The sequence below is a fragment of the Saccostrea echinata genome, unplaced genomic scaffold, assembly GCF_033153115.1.
Source record: "Saccostrea echinata isolate AGI-Se365-2 ecotype Australia unplaced genomic scaffold, CSIRO_AGI_Sech_v1 ptg000058l, whole genome shotgun sequence".
Taxonomy (NCBI): Eukaryota; Metazoa; Mollusca; class Bivalvia; order Ostreida; family Ostreidae; genus Saccostrea; species Saccostrea echinata.
Window position 1 is genome coordinate 6,442,208 of NW_026889807.1, and position 27,565 is coordinate 6,469,772.

A 27,565-nucleotide genomic window follows, 5' to 3' on the forward strand; every position below is an offset into this window, starting at 1 on the left:
ATCGTCTTCTAGGGCACAGCAAAGCCATGATTACTCATATTATACCCCCGGGGGTAGGATGGGCCAACGGTTTGGGGTCAAATTTTTACATAAGAATATATACGAAAAATCTTTTTCTCAAGAACAGCATAGACTACGATCATTTTTGTATTATATTAATATTCGTTCTTCCCAAAGATGGCGATAGTTTGAAAGGCTACCAAAACAAAAACCCTTAGACAAACTACAAACGTAATAAGGCTTGACACTTCATATATTCAACAAATGCTCATACGGTTTAATCGGGGTATAAACATTATGGACATAGTATATTTCATTGTTAATTCACAGAGATGTTTTCATCCATGATAAGAAAAATTCTGTTGTTCATTGAAGATGAATCTAAAATGAATCTGCACACTTTTAAATAAGTTGTAAAATGTGACTGCATAAAACTGTTTTCATTTTTAAAAACGTGTCACAGAATTTATTAAAAAATCTTATGCATGATAATAGGAAAACACGCTGTGGTCTTCCACTCTATATAGATAATATATTGACGATGTCCTAACGATTTACAATAGTTACTTCCATTCATATGTCGACTCAATATATCCCAGTAAGCTTGAAATGAAAGATACCACAGAGTCTGACACATCTGTTTCATATTTGGATATTTTTACTAGAAAAAGACGTTTATGGTACATGTAACCTTACAACCAAGCTTTGACTTTAACTTTTTAATCGCCAACTTCCGTTACTTATGCAGCAGTACACCTGCATATGGGATTTATGTCTCTCTGCAAGAGCATGCTCTACGTACGAACGAGGCAAGCTATTGACAAAAGTTGATGAAACAAGAATATCAACAGTCTCGTTTAAAACCATCATTTCGCAAGTTTTATGGTCAATACAATGAGCTTGTTAGCAAATAAAATTTATCATTAAGTCAAATGCTGACTGACGTTTTCATACAAACTATTAGTCATTATTTACGCACTGAATTGTCTACGGATTTTTCCGTTTTTCTCGATCATGATAAGGAACGCACGGCAGGTGTAACCGGTCAGCAGGGGATGCTCACTCCTCCATGGCACCTGATCTCATCTCTGATGATGTTTTAGAGGTCCGTGTTTGCTCTGGTCCTGATTTGTTTTGTTTGAATGAACTTTTGAGCTTGAAACATGTTCGTTATTTACATATCTAATTTAACTTCTGTAATACATAATACACATACTGAATATCTCAAAAGAATAACAATTTTTTGCCATTTTCCGTAGTGATATTAAACAACGGAAGACAACAAAATAAGATTGATCACGGACAACAAACTTTTGGACCACCTACAACACTAAGTTACGAACAATCTCAGCAATACGAACAAGGATACCTTTCACACGTTGGATACAGCAGATGAAAGCTAAAGGAAGTAAATCTATAGAATAAAACAATACCACTTTCCTGTTGAAAGCAGGAATGATTCCAACTTTCCATAAATAACCAACATCGACACAAATATGACAATTACTACAGTAGTTTGACTTCCTATCCGAGAATTGGCAAAAAATTGCAAGTTAAACAATACGTGGGGTGATCAAAAAGTTCGCGAACTAATTGAATTACTTCCTTAAAAGAAATCAAATGAGGTTTCAGTGTTCATTATTTTTTAAAGTAGTCCTCTCCGATTCTAATGCATCTGCCATTGTTCTGCCCATGCGCGAATCACGTGATCCAAGCGGTTAGGTGACATGCTCCGTGGCGTTCTGTTCACAGAAGCTAAAAGATTTTTCCGAGTCTCATGTTTCTTACCATGCAAGTTATGTTTTATAACAAAAACAGTCCATCTGTCAGAAATGGCAAAATCTCGGCAGTAGGATAGGTGGATAAGGATATCCCTTCCCAGAATTAGCATGGTGACCAGCACAACCCGAGTCCTCTGCCTCGGGAGCGTCGTTTATCCAATGCGGATAAAGTATGAGCGTCTTCTTTTTATCATATCTCATATGTTTAAAGTCTAAAGTAAATGATATTTTAGGGATTTGATAATCATATTATTGTTAAGATATTCATATATTTTTCTAATTGTAACTTGGCAATCTTTCATCACAAATTGCTCAACAAAGGACACATCTTTTCCCCGGTTTGCTTTCGCTGGGCAACAGAACAAACATCATTTTTAACCATCTCCCTGCCTTCACTAAAACAATCAATCCAATTAATGATTGATCTTCTGGTAAGTCTTTTGTCTTCATAAACCTTGTACATAAACCTTGTACAAATTATCATTTTCTACTGCAAAGGAATTTCCAAGATATACGTTAATCTTTACAGCCATTCGTTGCTCGAGTACGACTTAATCAACCATTTTTTGTCACAAGTCACCTACATATTGACGTCATTTTCACACTGTGACGTCACAAACACGGAGCAAAACATTATATAACATCTGCTATTTATAGAACATGTGTATGACTATATGTGTGCCAAATTTCATTCTGATCTAAATTGTGGTTGTAAATAAAGAGATAGTTCGCGAACTTTTTGATCACCCCTCGTACAGATGCTTTTACTTTTATGTCAGAAATGTCTTCACATAATAATTTTTGTGTCATTAATTTTAATTCAGATGAGTCTTAATTTTTCTAACTCATTAATTTACATTTCTCTTTTGAACGACTAGTATCAACAAGTCTAAATCACATTTTTGTATTATCGATGAAAACAATCGTTGTACATATATATAAGTCACATATTTTTATACTTTCTCTTAAACATGGCTTTTACAGAAGCGAAAAAGAAATTTAAGCATCTGGTCCCAGGATCAGACTTAGACTTAAGTCAAAAGTTGTCAATTGTCTTAATTTCTTACGATAGAAACCACAGGAAATTTGAAATGTTAAATCTTGTGTCCCTTTCATGCTATTTATCTTAATTTTCTAGAATCGGTTTGTCATAATTATTCATTTTATGACTGGCTGAAAGTCTGACTTAAGTCTTAGACTGCTTTATGATCCTGGGACCTGGTATTATCAGAACTTGCCTTATCCCTGATAAAATTTGTTATCTGAATAATAATTGTTTGTATATTTCAGGTATGAATAAAATGTATTATGATTTCAAGTATTCATTAATCACTGGTTTTCATTATTCCTCTTATAACACGGAGTTTTGTAGTATACGAGAACTTTATTAATCTTTGCTAAATCCGTAACATTTTTTGAATTAAATATGGTTCCAAAAAGGCAGATGTTACTTTCAGTGTCTTATATCTACCACTTATCGATGACATTGTATTTGTTGTATAAATATTTTATATTGGTAAAATTTAACTGTTTAATTATTTAGTTGGGAAGAAGAAGGTTCTGAAAATAATTTCATAAAGAAGTTTGGTTTCCAAATTCAACAAACCAAAGCCTTTTGTGACGAAATAAGGATGGAGATATTTCATACAATTACTTCTCTCAATGTAGTAAATGGCTATTTAGGTATTTTAAACATTAGATATCGGACAACATTCGGTCATCTCCATCTTTTGGAGAAAGCAAATGAAATAAAATGCAAAACACACACTTACACACATGATAAAAGAAAAAGTAATGGAAGGCAGTTAATAGTAAAATTGTTTGTCTGAGTTGAATAACAGTTCAAACAATGGAGGCATACCTTGGGAATTAAATGTAGCACATCACAGCACTTTTTGATGACGTGCTACACAAAAATAAACCTCCAGTGTTTACTGTGATCTCTTGTTCTTGCACATTTTACCCTCATATCTATGGGACCCTTACATTATATAGGGTACTTGTGACTGTAATCTTGCTTTGAGATTTCGCTTATTTTTGTTTTATTTCTATTGTCCAAATGGACTTTGAGCGTGAATACTGTTCGTACTGATCATTTTCTGCCGTTCCATAGAAGTTATCGTCTGATCCTTTTACTTGCAATTTAAATAAGCATTCATTAAATTGGTTTTATTTCCTCAAGGTGAGGTAAAACTGTAAAAACACCCTTTATAAATAATTGAGGAAACTTTACCAAAGACGAAGTGCTTTTCAATTGTAATTTTATGATATTTCTACATCATATACTATCTTGGCATAGTTCATCAATATTCATTAACATTTTCAAAGAAAAAACTCTTACAGTTTAAAAACTTTGAATATCTTTCATTTTGGTTACATTTTGTCTCCAACTTTTCTTTTGCAAGGAATGCGGGTCATAACTTATATTATAAGAAGTTCAGATTCACTTTTATTTTTGTGTTTCAGTAACGTTTGTTTGACATCAGTTGTTTTCAGAAGGTTTGAGTTTTAAGAGTATTATAAATACTGATATTGAATAGTGTTTGCATATCTTATTTGAGTTTTACAATCACCTAATAAATGTGTTATGAATTTCCCTCTTCCTGCACCGGCACGGTCACGTCCGTATGGTGCAATTTAAAATACTATTGGGAAATGTTAATAAATTCAGAAGAATGACTCTCTGAAGCGAATTATAATAAATGAGTAAAACATCCATAAACTTATCTGACGAAAACTCTTCAAAGGCATAACGTTTGATTGTTTAATAACTTTCGATACTCTTCAGATTATCATATGTAAATATGCTAGTCTTTAAGTTTCTGAAATACAGGACTGAAAAATTCTGCCTTGCTTTCAGTAGACAATTTTCAAAAACACTTTTTTGAGAATTGACTATAGCTATCCGGATGCCTTTTTATTGCATCTTACGTATTTACTAAATTCCTCTCTCTATAGGCGTGACAAGATCTGACAATAGATAAGATATAACCAACAATTTAATTCTATTTTTTTTTTAGCTTTTCAACATAAAAAAAGCAAAAAAATTTAATATTTGAAACAGAATCCCCATCGTTTACACCCGATATCTTTAATGACAGAATTTTATCATCTCATTCCATGACCTCTTACTCCAGGTAGCTTCCTTCATTACCCTGATCACCTTATCATCCACAGATACCATCGTGAATATCATCATTAAAATCTTATATTATTTATGTTTTAATATAACAATATTTACCTGAAATAATACCGATGTCATATGCAGCATAAATCTCTATTGAACAATAACGATGAATGATTCATACGGGGTTTTGTACACATAGATCATCAACTGTTTTCCCTCTACAAACAGCAAAGACGTTTTAACATAACAACATTTATCAGAAACAATACCCATGCCATATTACTTAATAATGCTTCATTTTGGGGTTTTGTACACATAGACCATCAACTCTTTTCCCTCTGCTAACAACCAAGCTGTTCTGAACAGGTAGAATTGCAGAAACTGATTGAATTACTTGTAGCCCACCAACATATAATTTTACACCATTTCTGCATACAGAATGTGTATCAAGTTTAATTTTTATGCATGTACATGTATATGTACATATCGTGCACAAAATTTAATACTTAGCAATACTATTTCTTCTGTTATAAGAGTTTGGTATGTCGTGGTGTTTTTAAAGGACTGAATATTACAATTGCATTTCTGAGACAATTAGAGGATAAACATATATTAAAAAAGTGTTAAATATTTACTTTTTTACTTTTCTGACACAATAAACTGGCTTTATCATCTCCGGTCATTCTAAGAAATCTTCAAGGAGACATCATACACGCATATAGAACATTTTTATATGTACTATAAGTATCATGATACATATTCATATGGATTGCAATACAAGCACATTTGTATTAGATTAAATGAAAGGCAAATGGTTTACAGACACATACACACAAAAATAATCTTTTATCCTAAATTACAAATTATAACCTTAAAATTCAAAAATAAATAAAAAGAGATATGAGTAAAAATTGGTGCACAGTTTCGTCATAGAGAGAGAGAGAGAGAGAGAGAGAGAGAGAGAGAGAGAGAGAAGTTGCAGTTCTTTTTTGACTATAATAATAGAATCCCTTTAAACATGCAAATCCAGTTGAATGCAGCAAAGCGAAACATTCAAACAATCACAACAGCATGTATAGGCTGAAAGGACAAGGAAGTACTTCAAGGAGCCTTACATGCCCCAAACACGTGATACCTTATGGGTATTACAAAACATTTCATATTCTCCATTTAAAAAAGATCAACTTGACCTGAAATATTAAAATCTCGGCATATATTGCTCGTATATTTCGTAGTATCATATAAGAATTAAACTATAATTCTATTTTTAGAGACAACTGCTATAACTGGCATTCTTGAGGGTGTAATTTTGATTAAGTAATTTATAAACTTTGTCATACAATACATTCTATTTCCATCCGGGAAGAGTTATAGTTCTTAGTGCGCTCTTTTGTGAAAAAGTTGGAAAATGTACAAATCTCGCAGGATTTCTGGGACAATTGCGACAGCATGAAAATATTGAATGTCGATGATAAAACGCATAACAAACATGCAAGTGAGAAACTGTATTGTTGTGGATATCACATGCACCAGAAATAGAAACGACGATGATATCATTTTATTTATATTACAGGATGTTCGTGATAAGTGTTGACGGTCCATCTCGAAATACAATGTACATGCCTCGAAAATGTCGAAATGTGTATCAAAAAGATGATGAATTCAGGGTTTTTTTTAAACTCTCATATACGTCTATTCTTCTCTTTTATGGGAATGACAAATACATTTAACATTCTAAATTGGATTGAGACCGGCATGTCTTATATTCTCCGTTACGTCATGTTGTCCCAGTCAGACGACCAAACACGCCTATAATTTGAAGAGTTCCAGTAATGGAAATTAAACGTAGCTGATTAAAACATTAGTGGACCGCAAGAAAACAGATCCATACATACTCAGACGAGGTGTGTTCGCTGGTGGATCCATGTGAAGGGCATCGCTGGATCAATAAGATGATTATAAACGTATTCATGAATCCTGTTTGAAAATATCAATTCGCAAGCAAGCATCTGCGGAAGTGATTGTGATTATATTTTTTAAATCTGTGGAAAGCAAAAATAACGATGTATTTAGATCACCCTGGGGATGCCACAGAAATCTCAAGAAGTCACGATCTTTCTCTGTAACTTTGAAATTATAGAACATTTGCTCTATGTCTCCAGTGATAGCAATCTCGTCCCGCCGAAACCGAAGTAGAACGCCTAAAAGGTTGTTAGTCAAATCTGGCCCTTTGATCAGTAGCTCGTTCAAGGATAGTCCTTCATGTTTGGCAGAGGAGTCGAAGACCATACGTATAGACTCAGGTTTTCTGGGGTGATATACCCCGAACAACGGTAAGTACCAGCATTCAGAATCTACTGCAATCTTAGATGCTATCTCAGCGTGTCCATGGACAATGATTTTCTGCATGAAATCTTGAGCGTGAAGGAGCTTTGTTCGATTGCGTCTGAGGCTGTTGTCTAGCATCAGAGCTCGTTTCAGAGCTTGTGGTTTGTTATTGGGTAGAGATGTTCTATCCTCTTTAAAAGGTAGGGGTGCTTTCCATCGTCCATCTTCACCTCTTTTGAAAGAAATAATGTCAATAAATTTCTGGTCTTCTACAGATGGTCCAGGCTTTTCGTCATTTTCAGTTTTCTGGAACACATTGTTGATCACAGAAAGCTTGTTCTCACAAGGTTAAAAAAATGTGGGTCGTTCACTTGGAAGGATAAAAGTCTTGTTTGTGTTGACTATTTCTGATACATGTACGTCTGTGTTGCCCAAGCACACTCTCCCGAGGATCACCCATCCCAGTAAAAGTCTCTGTGCAAATGGCAAACACGCGTTGCCTACTCTCTGTTCCTTTACGTGAGATAATTCTAGGAGGCCTCTCCCAGTTAACATTTCTATTTCTACTTTATCGCCTACTTGTGGTATAAGCTTAGATATGTCCCTTAAGTGGGCAAACTGTCGTGCCACCTTGGGGGAAGGGATTTCCTTCCTGTTGTTGGGAATGTCGTCACATTCTAGAAAAATAGGCAGTTTTAACGAGCAGGTCTGGACTAAAGACTGCACAACATAGCCAATTCCCTGTCTGCCGAAGGTAGGTTTTCTCCCAGCACAGGACACTAAGATATAATTGTTCTCTGGACCTTTTTCATGGAAGAAGTCAAAGAGTGTACACTTGCCAGGGTCTGGATTCTTTGATAAATTACAATGGCGTATAATGGCGTACACAGTCCGAACTACTCCTGGTCTATCTTCTGAGTATACACGCACTTGCAGTATCTTAGCACATGATCTGTTCGTAGTACAAGCTGTTCCACAGACCTGTGTACATGAGCTTGTCACCTTTGAAAGGTTTACTTCCCTCTCATCTTGGACAGAGTCAGGGTCAGGGGGAAGTGCTGTAGGATGTGAATGTGCATTGCAGATGCCACACTGTGTATTCGATTTGCAAGTTTGTGCAAGGTGCCGTTGGTCCGAACAACATTTGAAACAGATTTGTTTGGTACGAATGAATTTCATCCTTTCTTCTAGAGGTTTCAGGCGGAAAGCTCTGCACTCGTTTAATGAGTGGTTTTTACCATGCAGTGGACAGATTGTACAAGATAAGGTTAAGTTTATAAGCATTTCTTTTATTTTGCAATGAGAAACAAAACAAATATTTGAGGAACGTGTCGTAAGACCTTAATCAGTTTGTATCAATTTAATCGTTGAATCATAAAATAAAACAATTATTGCTGTTTTTTTTTCTGTTAGTACGAAGATTTTCCACCATCGAAAAACAAAACTCACCTCGCCTTTTGGGCTCGATAAATCTTTTACTCCTCTAGATACTGAATCATCGCATTTGCATTAAAAACAGCAATAATTGTATAATGTAATGAGATCAACATATCATCAATTAATCCCAAATTCAGCTAAGGTGAGCATTTTGACCAACAGGTTTTTTGATTTATTATTTTTATTTTGCCCACTTAAACTTTCAATTTTAATCCTTTTTTTTTTTATCCACAAGGGGTCATTATTCTACGGGGATCATTTTTTTCACGTGGGTTATGCAGATTTTTAAGGTGATGACACTTTTTCTACGAGCAAAAGGATCATTTTTTCGATGTCGAATATTGACCGGGTAGAAGAGGTGGGAGAAGTAAGCATCCCCTGTCGAGTGTTCACATCAACCAAGAGCCCTATGTATGGATCAAGTGTACAGAATAATCCGTAGTCAAATTTCATATTAGAAAAAAAAGGCCTCGCAATTGGAATGAAATTTGTCAATATAACGACACAGAATTGACGAAGTGGTGACTTTAAATGATATTTCTGAAATATCTGTAACCTCAATATTTTTGTCAGTAACAAGCCTCGGTTCAAAAAATGGTCGTACGCAGAGCATACCTTGAGGAACAAAAAAGTTCGGAGACTTAAGTCTATATGCAGGTGATAGCAAAATATTACTACATAGATAAGAAATGTTAATAATGGTAAAGCTGAGTTATCTCGTTTGTTATACAATTTTTAAATAGTTAATTGGACTTTATCCTCTGAAGTCAGTAAAACCTCTAAATTTGAATCTTATACGGTATCAATTTTGATGCACCATATGCGCATTTTCACAAATTATGTCTCTTCAGTGATGTTCATGCCAAAACGACGGAAATCCGAAATATTAAAAAAAAAAACCTTTGAAGAGCTGAAAAAGGGGTGCCAAAGACTGGAACTAAATACGTTGAATGATCAGAGAGCTATGCATGAGGTAGATAATCCATAATTTTGAAACAAATTTCTAAATTTTACGAATATGAAAAAGGTGGAGTAGACTCTGTAATTTTTTTGGGGGCGAATTTACATGTAACTGAGATATATCGAGTCGACATATGAATGGAAGAAACATGTTCATTGACAAAAGAGGTTGTTGATATATCTGAATATTGAATTGAAGTCCACAGTAAGTGCGTTTTTCTTCTCATGTACAAGTGCAAAAAATAAAGGAGCATAATTAGTGTCCACTAGGATTCTAATAGATTGTTTAAAGATCTTGTCTCCAAAGACAGATGATGATCAGCATTCTTTTCATATCAACTTAAGAGTACTTTTAAAAATGTAGAGGCAGAGTGATTATTTACAAAGGGATTTGTGTATAACCAATGACAAAGATTTCTGACTCCCATTTTTATTGAAGAAGCAATTGTTTATGATTTCAAAATGTCTAGTTTTTAAGTTATGGTTGTGTAAAGTATAGAAAAGTCATACGTTTTCATGTCACTTTTGAAGTTCCTTTGGTGTTTTTTTTAGAATCAACATTTGATTTACAATTTTTGAATATGCTCTAGCACAGTATATTTAAAATTTCTTCTTTATATCAGTTAATACTTTATATGTACTTCTGTCTTCCTATAGAATTGCACAGTAGAATTATCGATGAATTTTATTTAACTCATCGCATAATTTTTTAGCAGAAGGGGCAAGTAATGAATAATTTCACCGGGAATGTTTAATGCCGTTTTCACAAACTTTTTAAAATTTTATTGCTGTCTATGTTTCCTAAAAAAGCCTATCTCTATACAGCAGGGAGGCGACATCATTTATCTTTTAATCCAAATGAAGTAAATGATAACCCCTTTCAGCGCCACATGACGTCATGTCGTTCAAAAGTCTTTTAAAGAGCGATTTTAAATAATATATAAATTTGTAAATAATATGTCTTCAATTTGGATTCAAAATTCGCACGTAACTGCTACAATTTGAAATCCATGGCAAAATGCTTTACCTAGAGTAAAAAAAAACCCAACTAATTTACAATTGTAAAAAAAAGATGTTATTGTTTAATATAGTTACCATTTTAACCATTGTAACCAATAGTTTACCACAGTATCATTTCTTGGGGAGATGCCATTAGCTTATACATGTGCCTAAAGCATTGACGTCAGACACATGTTAGTGGGATTGATCTTTTTACCCGTATAATGGGTATTTTCTGCGGTTGTCCAATTTTTGCGGAAGTTTGCAGATAGTTCAAATCCGCAAAAAATACAGTCGCAAAATATTTCTTTAATATTAATTTTGATATTTTATACATACATGTCTGATAAGTGCTGCATATGTTAGTCAACCTGGTTTATTTCATAACTTCTTATACTATATTCTAAAAAAGAACACTTACACATGAATGAAATACACAGGATTAAAAAATAGGTTACGAAGACTAACTAAAAGGTATTATAGCTTATCACCAGTTCCAAAGCAACTTTGATGAACATGTCTTTGAATTGATTTTTAAAACGTACAAGAAAACATTACAGTGTTGTTCAAAATCCTTAGAATTTGGTGTTCAAAACCTGTAAATAATTCAACCGCAAAAATTGAAAACACAAAATTAATTTGCTACCTTTTACTGGTCAAATCTCAGAAATTTCTAGCTGCAGAAAATACCCGTTATACTGTATATAAATTTTAGTCTGTGCTGCTTAAAGACTTCTACAATGCTGTTACAAAAAAGGCTGTAAAATTTATGTGACAGAAAAATTCTACTTATCTTACCTAGGCAACACAAGATGAAACTCTTCCTTTCAGTTTACTGATAGGTGACTGAATATCTACTGAAAGGTGATTGTATGGCAGAGCTCTGCCATACAGTGACAATTCCAGACCTTTCAATGACCATTCATTTGACAGAATGGTACAGGTTCATCCTGCACAAAACAAGATATTTGGCAGGGGAAAAAGGCTACGTAAATATATCTTTAACGGAAATTAGGTATTTACTATACATTAACTGAAACTGTAACCCTGACTCGAAGCCAAGACAGCAATAATGATTTCGGCCAAACTGTTAATGTGATCCTCAATGTCCCACACATAGTAATTTTTTCACCGAAGACTTAAGAAGTGGTTCAAATTGGACGAAATATTTCTTTGGAAGGGTTTGATCCTAGACAATTTTCATATCGAAATTATTTGTATGGAATTTAAAAAAACTCACAGGATTCAAAGATGTTAGGGACGATGAAAAGGGACTGTTAAGTAGCCTAAGATGAACAGAAACATTGAGATTTTATAAGCAGATAAGATATTAACAAAAGATGCAAATCACAACGACAGAAAAAATCCAATGAATTCACACTCCATCGCCAACAGGCCTTGGAAGAAAATTGCATGAAGTCTATTTGAATCTGATGGGCTTGACTGCGTTATTTATACTACAGATTATCACTTCAGTTTCTTTGAAATTGACAATTTGTAAAATGACGACACATTGAAAAAATGAAATCATAGTTAGCTTGCCATGGAGTACTTGTGCCTGAAACTGTAATTACAGACAAAATTCCATCATTCATATCGAAGATTTTTAGAACTGTGATTGCAAGATATGCTTACCACGATACCTAAAAGACTGTAAAGATACTTCATGAATTGATGTGCCAGTGTATTAATAGACCCATTCTGAGTATACTTGATTGGTGAAACACACTCTGCAGGTCATGATATTATTTCAGTCACCGAATCACACTTTGGACAATCCAGGTGGTCAAACCACATCCACAAGTTATCAAACCAGGAATCTGTCCCAGTTAAGTCGAAGGACACAACATCATGGCAAGCACAAATACCAGTAGTCAGACATTACCTGGACTCCTAATAAATACGGTGACATAGGTCATAATCATACCCAATCTACCTTTGATTCATAGAAATTCACTTTTCAAACTACTATGTTTATTCATTTTGCTTGAATTTTGTTGTGGGATATACATGATATGTTTTTTTTTCCTCAAAGAGAGACTTGATCATTTACGAAAACCAAGCTGAGAGAATTATGAACTCGAAGACTATGCAAATATTTGTAAAATAAATAGTGAATTATATGTTGCTTTCTAAAAAAGGTATTTGAAGATATTGCATACACATATCGTGATCTATTCATCATTGTGATTGGGCTTGGTCTTCCTTATATTGTGTTGCTAGCGAATAAACAATACATCTAAATACTGTCAATATCAAAACCACCATTGATATAGCTTTGGAGAGTGTGTAAGGAATTTTCTTACAGAAAAATATGCAGAAATATACAACGATTTGCAAAATACTCATGGAATCTAACAAATTATTGTTATTCACTTCGCATTTTTGTTTTTTATACCTCTCTTTTGTTCCTGAAGGTAAGTAATTTGACAAGGAATGAAAAGAATGTGATTTTATAAGTATAGGGTATTGATTGTGTCTTTTTCTATTACATTACGACATCTTGCATAATTTGTGCACACTAAAATCACTTGAAAAATATTTCAAGTAAAATTAGTTACATGAACATTTCCATACAGTTTTGCAAAGTACATGTATTTCTTAAGAAATTAAAGTAAATGAGAGTTTTTAAAAAATGGCAAAAGAACTGACGCAGCCCTCGTCCCTCGTTACTTGTTAATATGTTAAAATTTTACCATTCACTAAGATATTTGAACATTAAAATTATATATTTATTCCGCTTAAACTTGACTGGTCCCAAAAGGTGCGGTTTTACGTTTTGATAACAATTTTGATATCACGTCTTGAAATTTAAAACTAAGATAAAAAAAATTCAATGGGTATAAGAAAATGTAAATGTGGGACTTATATTTTAAATATCGTTTTCTTCTGAGACGGTGTAACAGTTTACGGTTTAATACATGTAAGACGGTTCTTGATGAAAGAAATAGGTAATTCATTTTACCTGTTGACAGAGGCTATTTTTGCGTCCCAGTAAATGAAAAGGGATGTTAAATAGATCACATTACTACCTGATTACCTATTTCAGTGCAGAAAAAAAAAACACCTTATTTAATACATACATTGTAAATGGAATTAAATTCAATTTAGACACTTACTGAATTTCAGTAATTTCTTTTGAAACTTTGAAGTAAATATCAGCTACAATTTTCCATGCATCGTATTTTATTGTAGAATTAAAGTTTACTCTTTCAGGAACAGAAAGATATCATCTTTTAAAACTTGATATTAATATTACAGTGGGAAAATATTTCGATGCTCTGGTTAAAACAAAGCTTACTACATTACCACCACCCTGTACAACATTGATGAGGCTATATTTTTAGAATACTGTATACAGAGTTATTTTTGGCCAGTGTTTTTTTCCCCGCACTTTTACACTTGCAAACATTTTCCCCTTCTTTAACTCGCCCAGACACAGATGTATTTTAGATATAATGCTTTTTATTTTGAATTTGCTCCATTTTAATTTCGTCCACTTGCAACGAGGGTATAAGAGGCGAACTTAAAAATAAAGCAGGGGATAAAATTTCTTTTGTACAGTACTGAAAATATTCTTAAAAAAAAAAGTCAACGCTCAGCTATTAAATTCGGATAGGGCCACGTACTTCACTATTGCACCATCGAGCATCAACTAAAGACCATCACATCATCGTCATCGCGATATTGCACCGTCGATTTATCGTCATTGCACCATCACTTCATCGTCATCGCATTATCGCACTATCGACCCAAACCTAGATGGTGCAATAATGCGATAATGAACTACATGGCCCTATCCGGATTCCGCCTACTGTGCTCCTGTTCTGTATTGCTAATACAGAAAAAAAGGACCACCGTTTTAGTGTAAGAAGATATGTATACGCTGCTGATTTTCTACACTTGTTCATATTAACTTAGTGGATTTATCAAAGCCTTTTCAGTGCTGTTTATTTATCTGCATCGCCTTTTGTTATCATTTCAATGTTACCTGTAACTGTCCAATAAGTTGAAACTTATGTGTGAAACTTATATATATATATATATATATATATATATATATATATATATATATATATATATATATATATATATATATATATATATATATATATATATATATATATATATATATATATATATATATTCCAAGATCCTACCATTAATAACGACTCATAATCTTCAAAATAAAAACGTTGCACCAGTTGTTTATCACCTAAACGACGTTTTGAAGACCGATGAAACTATGTCTAAAATATTTAAAAATCGAAAGTTCATAAACAGTAGGAGACAGTCGAAGAATCTTAGACGAATTCTCACTAAGTCCTCTTTTAAAGAAACGACAGAATTTCATGTGACCAAATGCCAGGATCCGCGTTGTGGTACCTGTCCATACATACAACAGGGACAACATTTTAATTTTAGTGGAAAACAGTTCACAGTTAATAATAACATGTCATGCCAAACTAGAAACGTCATATACGTTATAGGATGGTCTGGTTGCGGTGAATTATATATCGGAGAGACGGGAAGTACCTTGCGGGAAAGGATCCTAGTCCATAATCAACAAATTAATGTGCCGGAATACCGTAAACTTAAAGTCAGTGAACACCTAGACTTATGCGGAAATAAAACTTTCACTGTCTTTCCATTTTATAAATTGTATAACTCGAATACAATTGAAAGACGAGATAAAGAAAAACATTTTATAAGGACTTTCAAACCTAAATGTAGAGTATTTTACTGAGTCACATTTATTTCTTTGTTATTGTATTATTTTGCCAAAAGTACGGGAAAAATATGACGTCAATCAGAGACTTGTTAACGTTTAAGTTATTATGACGTCACAATAAACATTATCATTAATATATTATAAAACATCATGAAGAAGAAATGAAAACGCTTATGTTCTACTCGTTCTCTGTGTTTTTATATGTTTGTATATTTTTCATATTTATCACCGACCACTGTGATTTTTCTTGGATTTATCTATCTATCTATCTATCTATCTATCTATCTATCTATCTATTTATATTATGGATTGTAATTTGCAACCGGTTCACCGATTACTCTTTCGGAACGATGGTAATCAGTTAGAAAATTTGCAATCGGTTAGTCGAAAAAAATAAGGTATATGTAATTTTCTTACAATTCACTTTTAAAAATGTAACTTTTGCATAAACATCGATAATTTAGCGTTTTCATTTATCTATTTTTAAAGCTGATTTGGACGTAATTGTGATTTTCCTGATTGAGATCGCGGGATAATTGGTCAGTTTGTGAAGTGTAATTACTGTATAAACAAATAGACTTCACCCCGACTCTCCTATCAGTCTTCAAGGATATTAAATTATGTGACATCTTTTGCAGTTACTTATCAAAATATATTATGAGACAAAAAATTGATTATGGCAAAAATGCAGAAACTAAACGGAATGCTTCTTACATCTAACTATAAATAGAGCTATTTGAATAAAAATTTAAGAAAATTCATATTTTGATACGATTAACCGGTTATTCGGTCGGATCGTCTTGCGGTTAACCGATTAGCAATTCTGTATTCGATTGCCATCCCTAATAAATAAATAAATAAATAAATAATATATATATATATATATATATATATATATATATATATATATATATATATATATATATATATATATATATATAATGGCCTTGTATCAAAGACAACACAGTCGCCCGCGTGGCGCAGTGGTTAGAGCGTTCGCTCTAGAGTTGCGGAGTAAAGAGTTGATCATGACGTCGCGGGTTCGAATCCCACTGTGGGAGGTGGAGACCGGGCCCCAGGATCATGAAGCAGTCTAAGTCTTAAGTTGGAAATTCAGTCATTCATAAAATGAATAATTATGTTAATAGCATGAAAGGGACACCAGATTTAATAATATGTGGTTTCTATCTTAAATTTTTTTTTAGACAATTGACGTATTTTGACTTAAGTCTAAGACTGCTGCATGATTCTGGAACCAGTCCTTTGGATGAGACCGTATAAACCGAGGTCCCGTGTCGCTGTAGGTGCTGGCTCGAAAAAGATCCCTCACTGCTCAATTGCCCTGAGTGCCGAGTATAGGTCAAAATTTGTAGCTCTCCACCGGCAAGTGGTGGCGTCTCCATATGAGTGAAAAATTCTCGAGAGGGACGTTAAGCAACAAACAAACAAACAAAGACAACACTGAATATACAGTTGAACTTCGGTATCTCGAACACGGATATCTAGAATATCATGGATTTGTCGAAGTGACTGAGAAGTCCTAACCACGTATTTCTTAAGTATCCAACACTCGAATATCCCGAAGTTTTATCTCGGTCCCATCAAGTTCGAGATAGCCAGGTTTGTCTCTATTAGAATATATCTTACTGATCAGTCATGTGGTATAAGTGATCGTCTCACTTATTGATAAAATTCCATCTGACTTATAGAACATCCTAGATTACGTCCTTTCTTTGTATTGAATTAATGCATAGTTTCATGTTATAGGTGGTAATGCTGGAACAGTTACAACAGCAGGCTCTCTCACGGCCACTATTGGAGGTGCTGTTGACTTCACTTGTACATATACACTGGATTCTGATGAATCAGTATATCCAGGATCAATTTCTTGGCAAGTCAAAACAGGATCAGGTTATTTTACTAATATAGCCAGTTTTTCTCCTCCTGGATCAGTCGCCCGCGTGGCGCAGTGGTTAGAGCGTCTGCTCTAGAGTCGCGAAGTAAGGAGTTGATCCTTACGTCGCGGGTTCGAATCCCACTCTGGGACGTGGAGACCGGTCCTTCGGATGAGACCGTATAAACTGAGGTCCCGTGTGCAGTAGGTGCTGGCACGAAAAAGATCCCTCACTGCTCAATGGCCGTAAGTGCCGAGTATAGGACAAAATTTGCAGCTCTCCACCGGCAAGTGGTGGCGTCTCCATATGAGTGAAAAATTCTCGAGAGGGACGTTAAACAACATACAATCAATCAATCAATCCTCCTGGATCAGGTGGTTCCAATGCCTTTACAGCCTTTGCCACTGATTATAAAAATCGAACCAAATTGTTTAATATAACAGCTGATGGAGCTAATTCTTTTGTTGTTGTGATGAGAATAAACGAAGTGTTGTGTTCAGACGAGCAGCACTACAGATGTTCCGTTTTATTTGTTAATTCTGGATCAGGTCCCGTAACTAAGACAAAAGAAACAACTCTCACAGCTAGAAGTAAGTATTTTTATAGCCAGAGGACTGATTGAATGCAATATGATAAATGTTATATGCATTAAATTAAAATTGTATTAAGCACGAGAAAATCTCTTGATATATAAATGATATTATAATAATAGGTTTTTAACAAAATATTTGTTAATGTTTGATAATATATAATTGCAGCACCTGCTGAACAGCCTTATGAAATCCCAGTTCCTGTACCAGACAATATAGAAGAGAACATGGAAGTGACTTTTTCCTGTACAGCCAACGTTGGGAAACCTCCAGGACAAATTAGATGGTGGCGCTATAGGAAAGGGATAACCGCTCATCAGGAAAGCCAGGGGTTTTTACCAACACCCCACAGATTCAGGAAGGTGAATGCGTCTACAACGTGACCAGCACAGTAACGTACACCATGACAAAAGACGATGACCAGTCCGTGTGGAGATGTTTCGTGGACAATGAACTGTTGACAATGCCAGATCGTGACAAACCTAACCAAGAGTCTAAAAGGGTTAACGTATTTTGTAAGTATAGACAGATGTATATTTCTATCAAAAAATGAAATACTGGCAATATCACATATAACTAGCATATACCGGGCATTAGAAGATGTGTATATACAATGCGCTACAAGTGTAACGTGCATACATGTATCACAATAAAATGGTACTCAGAAAACTAAATATACTCAAAATATGCCCATTGAAACATATTTAATGAGTCTTTGCAGCAATTACTATCCATTCCTTCAGTGTGTGTATATACGTATATTTACAGTTAAAGTCAATGTTCCGAGAATAAGGAAGGTACCGGACACTGGTGCTAACTCTGAATATTTTGTTGGTTCTTCTGTGACCTTGATCTGTGAAGCTGAAGGTAATCCAGCTCCAGGGATTCACACAAATACGGCCGTTAACAGGTATCTGTGGACATTCAAGGCTAGTCCAAATAACAATGCTAGCGGACTATCATCCAATAATGGCACACTTACTCTGACTAATCTTCTGGAAACCGATACAGGGACATACACTTGTACTGCATTTAATGGATTTAATGGGAAATTTTTCAACGCATCCAAAGACTTCAGTTTACAGATTAGTACATGTAAATATTTTTTTTCAATTTCATTTTCCCTTGAAATACAGGTTATTTGATGGAAAGGTTTATGTTCTTATTCAATAATGATTTTTTTATCATGCCACATAAATGAAAAATAGGAATATGCATAGAATTTGTTTTATTTGTAAATTTTCTTCTTTTTTGGGGGATGGGGGGGGGGGGTAAGATTGTTTTTTCTTCTTCTCCATTTTCTATTTTGTATTATCCTGCAATTTAACTGCATACATGTGTTGAAGAACGAATACAAATAATTATGCTTTACAAACCAAATATACATTGTGGTACCCAAAGTGTAACTTTATTATAAATCACTATTTATTTATGCAAATTTATAATGAATTGTTCCACAAGTGGTTTATTACAATATTTCAGTGCTACAATATCTACAATATAAATGAAAGTTCTTAAAAATTGAAGAAGCTTATTACAAACTCAGAGTTTTTGAATAAAAGCGATAAAATAAAACAAAAGATATATGCATATAAAGGGGAGATATTTTATTCAAATATCTTTGATAAAAACAAGAATTTCAAAATATCACCCCCCCCCCCCATTTTAAGCCGCGTGTTGGTGTTACGTGCTTGCCAATCAAGACTACGTTTCGCTTTCCTTTTGGTAGAGACGACCATAATTACCACCTCAGCATCTACTACACATAATGTCTATACTACTGGATCTTCTGGAAGACCCACCACACCACCACATGGAGGAAACGGTAATGTTTTATCATGCATGCATTTTATTTTTCACGGGGTTTATTTCATGTATCATGATCATCACAGAGAAAGTATAGTTTTTGTTTTTTATGTTGTATTGGCCAGTTGAATACGGAATTAAACCAGCTAAGTTCAGTTCAAGAAAAAAAATGTTTAAAATTTATTAAGTTTGCACTCACAAATAATTGGGTATAAATGGAATTGATTTGCATTCAATTGCAATGCTTTTCTTGTCTAAGATTCCAGAAAGTAAATCAATTTTTTTTCCGCAATCAAAAACACAAACTTTAAGAACATTGCGTTCAAAAACAAACTTGGGTATAAATGGAATTGGTTCGCATTCAATTGCAATGTTTTTTTTTTTGCAATCAAAAACACAAAGAACATTGCGTTTAAAAACAAAATACTTTTTACATATATACATAATTCTTATTACGATTAAACTGTTATACATCTAATAATTATATATCTAATAATCCTTTGGAATAGACAGGCTAAATTTTGCGATTAAATGCATTTCTTTTTAAATCACTGACTTTTATTGATGTTTTCCTGCTGAATGAATTTTGATCCTCATGCTTGATATGAGTTGTCTGCAATTGCTCTGGACGAATACTCATTGAAAGTTTTTCATCATTTTAGAGAGGAATTGGCAATTCTAATGTTCTTTGTCCTTTTTCCGACAATTCGCTTATAATAATTTTCACTCATTCGCTTCCATTATTGTCAAAAGCTTTTTCCATTCCGTTGCAATTTTTATTATGACATTTTTTGATATCTTAAGAATTTTGGCATAAACATTTATTGAGCTGGGTTTCCTTCAGATTTAATCTAAAAAATAGAATTATATTTCAATTCTTAATTATCAATGGACCTGAATTATCCTGCTTTATAAGCTGAACTAAAGGGTTTTGAAATTGAGTCTACAAATGTATTGTATCAAGATTTATTTCGACCGAATTACCAAACGGGGAACTCCAAACGGATTGTTGTTTTAGTATTTGCTAAGAATGAACTTTCGTTTCCAGAATCCCAATTACAAATTATTGAGTGTGATGAAAAGCTGTGTGAACTTCACGTAACAGAGTATTTGAATGGCTTTACCTTTCACTGTCATTGATAGCCTGTGTCATTAAATGTCACTTGACTAGGTTACAAATTAAAAAGCCAAAAGATGACAAAAAGTCAACAAATACGAACGCCTGTTTGTGCAGCTTAGAAAAAATAATAATATGATATGTGATTTTGTTAATTTTAACTATGAGAAGAATATTTCATGGGTAGAAAGACTTTTCTTTGTTAATTCAGTGACAATTTTGTGAAAACGTTCAGTTATAAAATGCTGATTTTCAGAATCTTATGGACAAACAATCTTAAGTTCTTAACTGAAATAAGTCTTTTTGTCGTTAAAGAAATTTTGTTTTCTTTAAGTAAGATTATTTTGTTTTTTTTACCACCCTTAATGTCCACAATCATTACACTGCTCTGTGTAACTTATCTTCATTAAGTTATCATGGACTCCAACTTTAATGGAGGAGATGAATAAAGCTTTCAAATTGCATTTACGATAAATGAATATTCGACAGCATCTTGTCAAACATAAATAATAAAGAAAAAAGCAGGCATTATAAATTTTACATAAAAATGTAACTGTCACCAAGTTAACTGAAATGAAAACCTTGGAATCTGTTTTCCAGTTTCTTAAATAAGTAAAGTTCTGTACAAGCAAAAACGGTACATTTTGATGCAACAATCTTATCAGATGCTTCCTAGTTTAGATTATATGTAAACTGATATTGATTCATTTGTATTTTTCTTTATAGGCTTTCAAGTGTCACAATCAAAATTAGAAATGATCGTTGGTGGGATGATCGGGGGAGTTGTGTTAGCTGCACTTGTTGCCCATTTTATCTTTAACAGAAAATATCAAATTTTATGTGTTGGTGAGTATTTTGTTTTGATTATTAATAATCATTATTATTTTACTTCTTAACAGTCAATTCGCATTGGTTGACATACTGCTCTGGTTCATTTCACTTTCAGAAAGAAAACCAAATCAAAGGTAAGAACGGTAACATTACATGTGATACTGAGTCAAAACTTTTCTAACTTCCATAAAGTTTAATTAAGAACCATAGAGAAATAAATGAAAAATTGTAACTTACTGCTAATTACAGTGGTAAAAGAATGTTAGATGGTTATATCGGGAAATCCAAATTTATTAACTATGTCAGACTCTACACACTTTATGGCTATCAATATTCTTTATTCTGCAAAATCAAACTTAAGCTTTACTAAAAGTTACAAGATTTATTTTTAAAAAATCAGACGTATTCTTTTTGTTTTATTGAATTGAAAATTTTATTGTAACTATCTAAAAATTACAGTCGCCCGCGTGGCGAAGTGGTTAGAGCGTCTGCTCTAGAGTCGCGGAGTAAGGAGTTGATCCTTACGTCGCGGGTTCGAATCGCACTGTGGGACGTGGAGACCGGTCCTTCGGATGAGACCGTATAAACCGAGGTCCCGTGTCGCAGTAGGTGATGGCACGAAAAAGATCCCTCACTGCTCAATAGCCGTAAGTGCCGAGTATAGGACAAAATTTGCAGCTCTCCACCGGCAAGTGGTGGCGTCTCCATATGAGTGAAAAGTTCTCGAGAGGGACGTTAAACAACATACAAACAAACAAAACAAAAATTACATATATTCTGATATTTGCTAGAAATTAGTTCATAAGCTACCGTGAAATCACTAAATTTTTTCTTATTATGTGTTAAATTTCAGTTGTTTTCGTTAAATGAGTATGAGTATATGTTATATGAAGAGGCTATTGAATTCATACTCCACGAAATGTTAAAATTTCAAACTACACGTACAACATGTTTGTCTACTATACACGATATCAAAATCCTATGAATCAATATAATATATTCCTCAAATCACAGAAAAAAAATGACACCACGAAAATAGTGATTTTACAGTATACATTTTTTAGACACTTGGCAATCGGACTTTTTCTACAAATTGTTATGGAATTTTCAGTAAAACAAGTTTTCCATCATTTTTAACCGAAGTTTCTTCAAATTTTAATAAGATTGATACATAATACTTGTACATATTTATTACACAGTAGCAAGAAAACTGAAGCGATAAACAATATCTCAGAAACACCGAGTAAGTAATAAATCTATTCAATTGCTTTTCATTTTCATTTTGAAATTAGTAAATTTCATTTTCTTAAACTTTTCCCCTTAATTGTAGGTCTTGAAATGGAAAAGAGGTAGCGTATGCTTTATCGTCAGTAAAAAATATTAACATATTAAAAGACGTCTCAAAAGCATTGAAAACAGAAGGTTGACAACAATATACATTGTAATAATCTGGAATGTAGCTAAAATATTGCATAAAGAAAAAAGTACGGATATTGTTTTAAGATGCATATGATAGGAATGGTGGAAGTCTGAGTCGTATTCTTTTTACATGTATCCCCTGCTTTCACTGAAAGTAAGAAATATTAATTTTGGACTGTTTGTCTGCCGTCCATCCGTCTATCTGCCTGTCACTCTGTCTATATATAACACTCTCATTTCCGAACGATATCTCAAAAAGAATTAGAGCTTTTACAATAAAATTTTAAAACTTAACTTCCTCCAGCCTAAAAGAGATCCTTTTCGATTTTATGTCAACAAGTCAAAGGTCAAGGTCATAAATTTTTACATTCTGTCTGTGTGTAACACTTTCATTTCCGAGCGATATCTTAAAAGGTCTTTGAACTTTTTGCAATAAAATTTTGTATCACAACTGTTTATGGTCTATTGAAGACTCCTCTTGATTCTGAGGTCGAAAGGTCAAAGTCCAAGGACAAAACTTATTTACAACATTCATAGTTTTCAGAGTATAACTCTGTAAGCTTTTGCAATGAAACTTAATCACAAATTTCTTTAATCTAAAAGAAAACCCTAATTGGCTTTAAGGCCAAAAGCTGAAAGGTCAAGATATCTCCATATTTTTTTTTCACTTCTTCCAACCACTTCCTTTTTTCTTAAGCAGGGGACACAAATTCTTAGAAATAGGTTATTGAAACTCAGGAAAATTCAAGCTTCTGTTATTTGAAAACATTTTGATTGTAAACGTTAAGAGCAGTTTTAGAAGGTAATACAATAGAATATATAGGGTTTCCCAAGGTTGGTGGCTGGATAGGATTTTTTATTAAACGAGTTTTGTGTTTTAAAAAAGTGCAACGAGCTGGATAAAAAATCATATGTAACCACAAACCATGAGAAATTCCTTTTATCATATGTTTTACACATTGCCATCACATTTTTATATCAATTGTATAAAGGAAATCACCTTGATAATAATTTACTCGTGTGTGTTACAATTATTTTTGGTGTTTTGCAGCTAGCTATAGTGAGGAGTAATTTTTTTTATTTTATGAAATATTTAAATAATGAATTGTTTCAAACCTCAAATTCATTCATTTAGCGCTCAGTATGAAGAGCTGAAACAGATTACTCGGGATCAGGAAAACGGCTATGACGTTATTAGACCACCAAACAGTAAGGACATTTTGTATAATTTGATTTTAATGATAACAATTTTAAAAAAAATCTATATTCCATTTTCTTTCGATTTTTTGTAATCAGTATATAAAATATAATTACAAATGTCTTCTTTGTTCAGGAAATGGATCACACGGGTAAGTAGTGTTTTTTTTAAACGCTTGGTGATGATTTGGAAAAAAAGATGAACGGAAATAAAACTTCATCCATAAGAAATTGAAATAAAAAGCCTGGCAAGTTTGAATTTTGACATACGTTAATTTCATTTGGACGATTTAGTGGAACATACGAAGAACTGCAACACCGGAAAGAGGAACACAGATATGAAGAACTTTCTGACCCCAAAAGTATGTTCAACTTCTTAATGTGCAAACAAACTAATGAATTAGATGATTCACGTTTTCGAAGCCATCATCCACACAAAAACGCAAATGATGGGTCTGCATGGATAAGGTCTTAATCACAGTTTACCGGATTGCACTAACAAGCGTCAATCATGAGAAATTTCCGTTAGCACACTTTTGTCCGTTTCTCATTCGGAGAATACTTATAATTACAATGCCGAGCGAAGATATTTTTGAGCATGTTCAAAGTTTGGAACGGATCCGCTTGAATACGGTATTGGCCGTTATAAAGTCGATATGAATGTTTTTCTTTCGTTTCTTTTCCTGTACGTTAGTTGATGTCTGATGACCAGAGGCACTACTGGAAAATTTATAGGTAACGAATAAAAACGGAAACGCTCTTGACACCGACTGGACGACCGAGTCTACATAATGTAACCTTCGAAAATTGTTCTATCAATTTCTCGTGCATTACGCATTCTTTTACACGGTAAAGTGTACTCATTCGTTACTGAAACTGTGAAATCCATACGTCGACTGTTGCTTATACGATACATGTATGTTCATCATACAGTTTTAGCTCACCTTAGCCGACGGCTCAAGTAAGATTCTCTGATCAAAATTTGTTCGTTGTCTATCGTTGTTTGTCGTCATCGTCGTAAACTTTTCATCTTCTTCTCCTGAACCATTTCGCCAATTTCAACTAAACTTGGCTCAAAGTATCCTTGGTTATAGAGTAAATTTCTCCAAAAAAGGGCCACTACCTCTTCCAAGGGGAGATAATAAAGAAATAGTGAAAAATAAATGGGATCATTTAAATTATCTTCTCAAAAACCACTGACTTAAAATATTAAACTAAAGTGAAATCTTTCTGAGGAATTGTACATTCATATTTGCATGTTCAAATCATAATCTTGGGGTTAGGCTGGAGCTACTATCCCTAACAAAAATTTACTATAGGTCACTATAGTTTACTATAGTTAATATAACTAAAATGAAAAATTTGATACTTTGATTTACTGTGAAACTTTACTCAGGAACTTTTTTGAGATTTCAAAGCTTAAAATCTCTAAAATTCGATAACAGTAATGTAAAATTTGGAAATAATGTGTGAATATACAAATTGTATTTCAATTAAATATAAAAAAAAAATATGCATGTATGAATTGAAGAACAAAAAATATAACGATCTGAAATCCATAGTAAAAATACTTTGATTTACTATAGTGAAAAAACTTTGATACTATAGTAAACTATTGTTAACTATAGTAAACTATATTTAACTATAGTTAATTAAGTACTTTTTTGTTAGGGATTGGCGACCAAAGTTAAACAAAGGAATGGATAAGAAATATCTTTAAGATTGCTTCTCAAGAACAGCAAAGTCATGATTACATTTATATGGGGGCCTTGATATGAGATCGAAGGTTTAATTAAGGAATGAAATTAATAGCTACCCATTTTATACGGTATAATCTGGGTTGACACAATTTACGCTAAATAAACTGCGTCTTATCGATTTACAATTATAGTTACTTCCGAGTCGATATATCCCAGTGAGCTTGAAAAGAAAGATACACCACAGAGTCTAACACATCTGTTTCATATTTGGATATTTTACCAGAAAAAGACCCTTTTGGTAACTTAACAACCAAGCTTTGACTTTAACATTTTAATTGTCAACTTCCGTTACTTACGCAGCAATACACCTGCATATCGGGTTTATGTCTCTCGGCAAGAGCATGCTCTACGTACGAACAATTTCTAAAACGACGCAAACTATTGACAAAAGTTGATGAAACAAGAAGACAACAGTCTCGTTTATAGCCATCATTTCGAAAGTTGTATCATCGATACAATGACCTTGTTAGCAAATAAAATTTATCATAAAGTCAAGTGCTAACTGACTTTTTCATACTAACTGTAAGGCCATTATTTACACACTGAACAGTCTACGGATTTTTCCGTTTTTCTCCATCATGATAAGGAGCGCACGGCGGGTGTGACCGGTTAGCAGGGGATGTTCACTCCTCCATGGCTCATGATCTCATCTCTGATGATGTTTTATAGGTCCGTGTTTGCTCTAGTTCTGATTTGTTTTGTTTGAATGAACATTTTGGCTTGAAACCTGTTCGTTATTTACATATTTAATTTAACCTCTGTAATACATAATAAACATACAGAATATCCTAAAAGAATGACAGTTATTTTTTTGCCTCTTTCCACAGATATATTAAACAACGGAAGACAACAAAATAAGGTTGATCACGGACAACAAACTTTTGGACCACCTACAACACAAAGTTACGGACAATCCCAGCAATACGGACAAGGATACCGTTCACACGTTGGATACAGCAGATAAAAGCTAAAGGAAGTAAATTTTTAGCATAAAACAAAACTACTTTTCTGTTGAAAGCAGGAATGATTCCGACTTTCCATAAATAACCAACATCGTCACAAATATGACAATTACTAAAGTAGTTTGACTTCCTACTTGAGAATTAGCAAAAAATTGCAAGTTAAACACTACAGATGTTTTAACTTTTATGCCATAAATGTCTTCACATAATGAATTTGTGTCATTAATTTTATTTCAGATGAGTCTTTATTTTTCTTACTTATTAATTTACACTTCTCTTATGAAGGACTAGTATCAAGAAGTGGAAATCATATTTTTGTATTATCGATGAAACGATCGTTGTACATACATTTGTATATATAAGTCACATATTTTTATACTTTCTCTTAAACATGGCTTTTACAGAAGCGAAAAGGAAATTTAAGCTTCTGGTCCCAGGATCAAGAAGCAGACTTAGACTTAAGTCAAAATGTGTCAATTGTCTTAATTGTTTACGATAGAAACCACAGGAAATTTGAAATGTTACATGTATTAAATATTTTGTTCCTTTCATGCTGTTAATCTTAATTTTCGAGAATCGGTTTCTCATAATTATTCATTTTATGACTGACTGAAATTCTTACTT

At 33.4% G+C, this 27,565-nt stretch overlaps 2 protein-coding genes across 2 annotated transcripts; one reads left to right on the forward strand and one right to left on the reverse strand.

The window, feature by feature from the left end:
- Positions 1 to 6,876: 6,876 nt before the first annotated feature.
- LOC133174619 (uncharacterized) lies at positions 6,877 to 8,415 on the reverse strand. The gene is made up of 2 exons (XM_061309719.1): positions 7,657 to 8,415; positions 6,877 to 7,542 (listed from the first exon to the last, which is right to left on the reverse strand). The coding sequence occupies exons 1-2, from the start codon at positions 8,413 to 8,415 to the stop codon at positions 6,877 to 6,879; spliced, it is 1,425 nt and encodes a 474-aa protein (XP_061165703.1).
- Positions 8,416 to 15,714: 7,299 nt separating this feature from the next.
- LOC133174620 (cell adhesion molecule 3-like) lies at positions 15,715 to 26,943 on the forward strand. The gene is given in 12 exon segments (XM_061309720.1): positions 15,715 to 15,724; positions 17,132 to 17,275; positions 17,601 to 17,849; positions 18,018 to 18,175; positions 18,178 to 18,364; positions 18,618 to 18,944; positions 21,499 to 21,618; positions 21,719 to 21,737; positions 24,158 to 24,231; positions 24,356 to 24,371; positions 24,514 to 24,581; positions 26,807 to 26,943. Coding segments are annotated over 12 exon segments (1,509 nt in total).
- The last annotated feature ends 622 nt before the right edge of the window (positions 26,944 to 27,565 follow it).

Excerpts from the sequence above, each read along its gene's own strand:
- LOC133174619 (XM_061309719.1), bottom strand. The coding sequence starts at position 8,415 with ATGAAATTCATTCGTACCAAACAAATCTGTTTCAAATGTTGTTCGGAC. Across the intron at positions 7,543-7,656 it reads TGTGCTTGGGCAACACAGAC|AAAACTGAAAATGACGAAAA; the intron begins GTACATGTATCA and ends AATGTGTTCCAG.